Source organism: Solanum verrucosum, unplaced genomic scaffold (genome assembly GCF_900185275.1).
Source record: "Solanum verrucosum unplaced genomic scaffold, falcon-dt-bn FXZP01000007.1, whole genome shotgun sequence".
NCBI classification, from domain to species: domain Eukaryota; kingdom Viridiplantae; phylum Streptophyta; class Magnoliopsida; order Solanales; family Solanaceae; genus Solanum; species Solanum verrucosum.
In genome coordinates, this window is record NW_026020177.1 from 2,293,434 (window position 1) to 2,302,168 (window position 8,735).

At 33.6% G+C, this 8,735-nt stretch overlaps 1 protein-coding gene across 1 annotated transcript; it reads right to left on the reverse strand.

The window, feature by feature from the left end:
- Nucleotides 1–356: 356 nt before the first annotated feature.
- LOC125829074 (GTP-binding protein SAR2) lies at nt 357–2,449 on the reverse strand. Its single transcript, XM_049508349.1, has 3 exons — nt 2,208–2,449; nt 1,229–1,360; nt 357–938 (listed from the first exon to the last, which is right to left on the reverse strand). Exons 1-3 carry the CDS (start codon nt 2,334–2,336, stop codon nt 618–620), a joined length of 582 nt encoding a protein of 193 aa, XP_049364306.1. The 5' UTR covers nt 2,337–2,449; the 3' UTR covers nt 357–617.
- Nucleotides 2,450–8,735: the final 6,286 nt, after the last annotated feature.

The following is an 8,735-nucleotide window of genomic DNA, read 5'->3' on the forward strand; positions in this document are numbered from 1 at the left end:
TGGCAATTTTCCTGTTGGGAAGCCATGGATGAGTGCGGTGACACACCGGCAGTAGCAATAGAGCACGTACGTGAGAACAGTAGAACAATGATGACTACGATTTGTGAGGAGAAGATAGGATGAAAGAGAAGATAGAAAGAGAGAGAGACCTCTAAAATCTCTAGTTTTTTGAAATTGATAGGAGGTTGTATATGTTTGGTTACAAGACTATTGCTAGTTTTGAAAATATAGTATTGTTTCATAGGATAGGATTATTAGGTCATTTTGGCAAGGTAGTTGAAGGAAATTGAATGAGTAAAAAGTTTACCCTTCAAAAGAGTTGACGATAGACTTTACCCAAGAAATGAGCCACATATTTGCAAGGATAAAGAACAAGGACTGCCATTTTTTCGTTATTGTGCTTTCCCTGTACAAACTTTCTATCCAAAAAGAGTAAAGATAAAACAAGAAACAAGCTAGTGCAAAGCTGTAGCATTTATCCAATACAATGTAACCTGACATGCTTACTTTCCTGATTGGGAGAAGTTCTCTGAGTTCTTGCCCCCCTCACACCCCAACCAACCGATTGGGATCACAAAAGAAGAACTTCGCCAACAAGTTCGTTATGGTTGACTCTCCTACTTGATGTATTGCGACATCCACTTGAAGCCCTCACCATATCCCATCTTGCGCACAATGCTACACATAAACACCTCAATTGGACGGACATTGGTACCAGCAAGGTTGACGTTACCCTTGCCAGTGGTCACACCAGTTAGGCCCAAGTGATAACGCAGCTCATCTTCTGAAGCAGCATATGGTATATCAATCTTGTTTCCCAAAATGAGAAATGGGACATTTGTTAACGACTCATCTGACAGAAGCCCATCCAATTCCTTCTTTGCCTCTGGAAACCTCTCTCTGTCATTTGCATCCACAAGATAAACAACAGCGTCCACCTGCAAATGAGAAAACTTGCTTGTCAAACAGAAAGTAGAGTGTGGGCAACGCAAATTATGGAAGTAGTTACAACAGACTTGCATAGCATTCATGTCACTACTGATTTCCCAAAAAAACATGATGTTAATGATGCACAACATTGAACCTGATTAAAGCCAAAATGTCACAACTTGCATTCCAAAACGATAAGTCTGTCCATAATGATTAATGTGATACACAACTAGAAAGTGTATATAATAACCCGTTTCGGAATGAGTAAACAGCTGCTCTTAACCATATAAGTATTCACCTTGGCATAGTAGTCTCTCCAGACTCTTCTAGCAATCTGGTGTCCTCCTAAATCAAAAGCCTTGAACTTGATATTCCCAATACTCAACTCCTCTGATGTGGGGTACTGTGTAGGTTGATGCTGCACCAATCTCTGCATCAATTTTAACATGATTGTAGTCAGCAAGCAATACAGCACCACCCTTATAAGCAAAATAGTGATACCAATAAAAAATTCAATCAACTGGTTTCAATAACTCAACCTCCTAAGCATACAATACATTTACTATCTCCATCAATAAACACCATGTACTTAAAACACATTACACAAAATCAACTCCACATATACATAATAGACTCCATTGGAAGCTAGTTGAGGTCAGCTATATCAATCTTTTGTATTCATTCCGTTCCAGTGCAAGTAATTAGATTGTTCTTTTTATGACCGTGGTGTCCGGGCCCAGCTTTATTAGAATCCAGATAATTAATATTAATTATTCAACAAATTTGATTGGTTGATACAAGTTGATTTTCTGTTATGGTAAATTGATGAAACAATAGCCAGGCCAATGGCGCTTCAGCGGCGGCAATAGCTATAACAAAAATTATATTAACCGCATTCAATATAAGTTCAAGCCTCAATTAATTCCAATATCCACGGGATAACTCTTTCCATCAAGACGCACAGATGAGAAGAATCACCTAGTGCATGTAATAAGATTGTCATTTAAAACAAAGTTTTCTTAAAGTAGAGAGTTTCACCATCTATTAAGATCCATTTGATTCTAATGCTAGTAATCATTGACTGTTTAGGCATAATTCAGGTTCTATAATTTTTAAAAAAAAAAATCATTAGTTTAGTCGCTAATCAGGATTGAGAAACAAGTACCTGATGTCACAACTAAGCTTAGTAATTAGTATCACCTATATGGTCATGTACTTCTAATTCGTTCTTCATTGAATTTAGACTTAAAAAAAGGAAGGAGAGAAACGAAACGAACCTCATCTTTCAACATATGAAGCAAGGTGGTTTTGCCAGCATTATCAAGCCCTAAAAACAAGATCTTCGCATCCTTCTGCCATAACCCTAGTGATGCCAACACTCCATAGAACCAATCCACCAGAAACATGATTTCTTCCTTATAATTGATCAAACACCACACACAAACGCCGCTGGAAATTCACCGGAAAAAGAAGTTTGAAACAACAGAAAAAGCGTTCAAATTTTCAATCTCTCTAATGGAATGGGTTTTCATCAGTGGTGAAATGAGGGGAAACTATTTATACTGGCGGATGAAGTTAACTGGTTAATGACGGAACCAGTTGCATATGAAGATAAGTGTTGGAGAGTGTGACTACGATGGTGACTTGAATTAGCCGGTCAAGTCTTGTTGCTGACCTGGAGAGACATTATTGGGTGTTGCGCGTCATCAGAAGAGTGCTACCCATCACTATTGGGACCTCCACGTCATCACAAGTGTGGTTGCCAATTTGTTTTTTCTTTCTTACTTTTGACCCGTGCTGCCCCATATTAATTCATAAGTTTATTATTTTTAAACAGTATTTGATTAAATAATTTTATTTTTATTATTTAAATAAATTATATATAGTTGTATGGTAATAAATTATCTCATTAAGTATAAAATGAATATTTGATAAATATTATTGTTGTTCATAAAATTTTAAATAGGATTTGATTAAATGATATTAATTTTATTTCACTATTTAAAACTATATAGTTTTAAATTGTGTTTGATTATACATTCTTACAAAAAAAAAAATCTTAATAATATTCATATTTGAATGTACTATAATTTTAAATATGAGAAAAGTACAAAAGATAGACCAAAATTGAATGTAAATACTCGAAATTGCTACATCTTGACAAGAAAAATAACTTTTAATTCTTTTTTTACGACATAATATTAATTGCAATGTCATATTTTAAAGAGAAAAGGGTAAAAAATATTTCTCAACTTTGATTTATTATTAGTTAATTTTATCTTTACCGTTGAAATCAAGTTATTCTTACCTTACCATTAATAAACTTATCATCTATACCCCTCTATGGACGAAAATTCTCTAATCAATAAAAAATAACCTAAATTCTTTTACACGATTCATTTTCATTTTAAACACATGCCCCAGTCCCTCTGAGAACTTAACTCAATAAAATATTTAAGAGTCTGTTTGAATTGGCTTAAAAGTTGGTCAAACCTACTTTTAAGTCAGTTTTTTTTATTTCTGAAAGTGTTTGACAAAAAATAAAAATTAACTTAAAATAAGTAAAAAAACGACTTAAAATAAGTTACGAAGTGTTTGGCAAGATAAAAAATGACTTAAAATAAATCAAAAATAACTTAAAATAAGTCAGAAACCAAAGTAGGCCTTTAACTTTTTATTTTTGACTTAAAAGTTACTTTTTCAAGTCAATCCAAACGAGCTCTAACTCATTTTCCTTATCCATACTCAAAAAACACTTTAAAAAACTTTCAAATCAGGAACCCACTGATATTTCTTTCAATTTTTCCACCGTCCCTACAGTAGTTCTTCAAATATCTTCTCCTTCCCTTCGATAGTTTTTCTAATGTCACAAAATAGTTATTCGTCTGAAAATGTGCTTATGGTTTGGTGGTCAGAAGTTTGAGTTCAGGTACTAAATCTAATTCGGAAAGAAGATTTTCCAGATGCTCTCATACATATGTAAATATGTTTTTTGAACTGGTTTGTTTCTATTATTTAATTTTTTTGTTCTTAATTATTGTTATTATTGTATTTTGACTGTTATGACAATTTTCTTCATGTGGATATTAAGAATGAGAAGATCAAGGTTTTTCCGAAATAGTTTATCTATGTAATTTAGAGTTGTAATTGAAAGATGTAAAGATTGAAACAAATAATTTTAAGATTGAAATGGAGAATTTGAGAATTACAATGAAAAATTTGAAAATTGAAAGAGGTCATTTATTAAAAAAATTGCTAACGCTAGATGCAACTAATGATTTCGAAGTGGACAAAGTTAGGATATTTGAAGAGAAATATTGTAAGATAAGATACAAATTCATGATTTCATTTTTTTGTTGGATTTGTAGCTACCTTGATGACAAAGTGAAATCAGTTGTTAAGTGTTTAGTGTCTTTTGTGATGTAGTGAGGCTCTTGGAATATCCATCTTGTGTGAGGTGCTTAGTTGTTGAAGTATGACTCTTATCCTTCTTTTTGGTCTTGCAATAAATGTATTACGCATTCATGTATTGATGTGAAACTATTTAATATTTATGAGTAATGTTTAGTTGTAAATAATATACTGAATATGAAATCTCTATTGAATGTACCAATCAATCACATATTAATATGAAGCAATGTATAGTTGTTAAAGTAATGTGTAGTTGTTGAAGTAATGTTAATATTTGTACTAATCACTCATGATCATTTTTTACACACTAATAGAACCTGAACAAAATTGCAAGATCAAATATGGAAACGAAAATGATTGTAAACATTTTATATATATATATATATATCGACAAAAAATTGATTTGAACATAAAGAAATTAGTTCAGTACCCGAACAAAATTGCAAGATCAAATATTGAAAAGAAACTAATCTTGAACACTTCGTATATATTGACAAAAACTAATTCGAACATAAAGAAGTTAGTTTAGTACATATATAATCATTCCGTCACTAATGTGGCCTTCAAATACAAAAAAAATTAACTCATAAACAAGTTTGTTCATGACATTGTAATCTCAAAAAGATGAAACAAAATAGCAAAATAGTATATCTACTATTAAACTTGTAACGGTTGTACCTTACCATTATCCTTTTTTGTCTTAAGTTTTTTCACTTTTAATTGCTCCAACATTCTTCCAGATGCATTGTCCTGTCATATAAGTTTTTTCTTATGTATACAAGTCATTTGGTACAATCAGACCATCACTAAGAAAGTTGATGTAACATCTCGCAAATTGAAATAACTAGGACGGAGTTAATAATTGGAAATAGTCGTTTTTGGAAAGAATGAAAATCTGGAAATTTTGTTAAGTTAGAATAAGTTGAGTTTTGGTCAACTTCAAACGGCCATAACTCCTAGCTCAGGATGAGTTAGGTGTACTTCTAGATATTGTAGGAAATCTCTTGGAATAATCTTTCCAACGCCGCCCAGTTTGCGCGATTCCGAGTTCGTATGAGTGAGATATTCCCTTTGGAAGTTGGGTTGTTCGAATAAGGAAAGTCTAATCCGGATTTTGGAAGAGTAATTTAGTCTTTTCCTTACCTAATTATTCTAATTCATTTTTAGGAGTTAATTGGGGGGTAAAATCAGATTTTAGTCAGTTTAGAAAAGTTGAAGTTTCACGCTAGGGCTTGGAGAAAAGAGAAAAGAGGAGAAGGGAGAAGAGAAATCAAGATTCGTCAAGATCGTCGAGTTTAGCTTGTGGATTTCGTCAAGGGGTGATCTCTACGAGGTATGTGAGATCACATAGCGTTGGATTAGTTCACCCACGCGCCAACCATGATTCAATTCAGCGAATTTAAGTCTTTGAAAGTTTAGAAATTGAGTTCTTGATGTACATTGTTGAAAGTTTCATTTGAATTTCTTGTGGGTTGTGTTGTTAGAGTTTCTTGCGATTTGATTCATGTTTTCGGATGTAATTTCGGTTAGAATCTATCATATATTGAGGGTATACATGATTCTAGGTGTTTGGGGAAGGAATCATTGAAGTTTAGAGGGTTTAGAGATGAAAAACGGAGAAGAAAAGTCGTCAAACACATGGGGATAGGGGTGGGCGTCGCGCCAGCCAGCGCACCACAAAAAGGTTTATGAACTTTCACCCTTGGGGCTCCACACCAGTTAGCGAGCCCCAGACCAGTTTCTGAATTTTGAGGGCTGGCGCCCCGTGCCAGGGACGCCAGTTCTCCCCATTCGTTCCTCATCTTTTCGTACTTGTTCCTTAGCAATGTACCTATGTTTCTTAGTTGATTCCAACACTCTAAGGTACATCTAAACATCATGAAATCATCCATAAACATGAGATAATGAACCTTGAATCCATAATCCAATTCAAGGAAAGTTAGGATCAAAGTCAAGAGGAGTTAAGAGTCAAGTCTAGAAGTTAAGAAGCAAGTCAAGAGAAGTTTAATTATAAAGTTTTCAAAAGTCTTTCACAAATGTTTTAACTTTGTTTTAAGACTTAAGTTTCAAGTTAAGCAAAGAGTAAAAAGTAGAGTTCATTTCTCAAAAAGGTTATAAGGGAACTAAGTATTCCCAAGAGTTTAAAAATATTTTCACATTTGAGCAAGAAAGGGAACACCGATTTCAAGAGAGCTTTTAAGCTAAGTTTTGAGTAATTATCTCAAACCAAAGAAAGAAGTCTGTTTTAAAAACATATGAGCTAAGTATATTTTGGGAGTAGTATTGAGCACCGATATGGGGATGCGAGTTCATATTAACTCAAGTCTCCATAAACCATGTAGCCATCATGGGTAGTAAATGATCATACTTTTTAGACGACTCCTTAAGATGCTTTTAGCATAGACTAGTGGATCCACTTAGTTAAGCGTTCTATATGACGGCAAAGTATAAGACAGTTCTGGCAGCGTGGGAAAGACGTTGTATCACCACATAGGCTCATAGTGGTGGTTGTCGGTTAGAGAGTCTCCCACAGAAACTATATTACTTTATTACATGAGTAAAGTTGAGTTTGTTATTGTATTTTCTTTAATGAACTAAGTTGTTTTCTACTGTTTTAAAGGCTTTTTATATATTGCATGTGTTTTATTGCTTTATATTGAGTTAGGTTATTCAAGAGTTGAGTAAAGCCAAGGTAAGTGTTCCTTTCAGATTTTTTTCAAGCTTTAGTTGTGTTTAACATTCCAACTCGCATACTCGTACATTCAATGTACTGATGCCAGTTGTCATGCATCTTATTATGATGTTGACGCAAGTAACCAGGATCAACATCCAACGCCTCGTTGATCCAGTTGAGCACTCAGAGTTAGTTGGTGAGCCTCCTTGCATTCCAGAGGACTCTTTTGATCATTTGTTTTCAGTATTTCATTGTTAGGATGATCGGGGGTCTTGTCCCGACATCCCTCTTTGTTTTATAGGCTTCATAGATAGTTAGACAGTTAGTAGTTCAGTTGTCTTTACATTATCATTTCATATGTTAAGACTTGAGTTGCCATTTTGGCCAAGTTGAATGTTGACTTTTAAACATTCTAAGTTATTTTATTAAACCATTTAGTAAGTGCATTTGATCATTGTAATAATTCTTAAAGTCTTCCACTGAGTAAGTCATGCTAAGGGTTCGCTTGGGGCCAACAATGGTTCTCGAGTGCCAGCCACGTCCGAGGTGTAGGCTCAGGGTGTGACAATTGATTTGTCATGATCCTCCTCAAGAAATATAAGATTTTCACGAGGAGATTATTCTTGTTTTTGTGTTTGTTGGATTCTAGACTTCAATTTCAACCCTGAAACACCTCTTGATTTTCAAAGTATGTCATCCTCAACTTCAAGATCAAAATCTTCAAAATGAGTATTTGATGCATAACTTGTACTTGGTTGTGGAATTGTCAAGGGAAAGTCCTCCACTGTCGCAGTATTTAAAGATCTGAGAGAGAGGATTTCCCTCTTTCGGGTATAGGCTTTCCCGAGTGAATGGAAAGATTTTAGACTGTAGAGAAAAAAAGACTTCATCAATTAGTATTTTATGCCTCTTCTTTGTTTATTTCTTTCCCTTGTTGAATCGCTTGTCCATATGATAAGAGATCAAAATAATCGTAATTATAAGATTTAAGATCCACACTCTAAAATAAGTCACTACTAAGTTGTACAGTCTTTTTACATTTTCCACTCTTAATTTTTCTAACATTTTTCAAATTGCATATGCATTGCCCTTTCATGTAAGACCTTTTGGTGCATACAAGTCACCTGGTATAGTCAGACCATCATTAAGGAAGTTGATTTTTCTTGATCCAGTATGTTATACTTATTTCTATCTTTATTAATATTAGACTTCAAATCTGAAACACCTCTTGATTTTCAGGGGATATCATCCGTAACTTCAAGATCAAAATCTTTAAAATCAATATTTGATGCAGAATATAACTAGATTATGGATCTAACAAGGAAAAGTCTTCTACTTTTTCAGTATTTGAAGATCCAAAAGGGCTAGGATTACCATCTTCTTCATCAATTAGTATTTTATTCCTCTCATTTGTTTGCTTATTTTCTTTGTCACTGTTTTTTTCTATATGATAAAAGAACAAAGTGATCAACTTTAGCATCATATTCTAAAATAATTAACTACTAAATTGTCTAGCCTTCTTACATTTTCTTTTATTCTTTTTAACTCTCTGACATTTGAAGTTTTCATCCATCATTTGGTTCATCCGATAAAATTATGACTATTCTAATACTCAAGCATCACTTTCTGAAATAAAATGATTATCAAACAAAAAAGATGATTATCTTTTGCTTCTTACTCATAATAGGTCATGTTTTAGAAGTGCCTTTTGACTAAATTA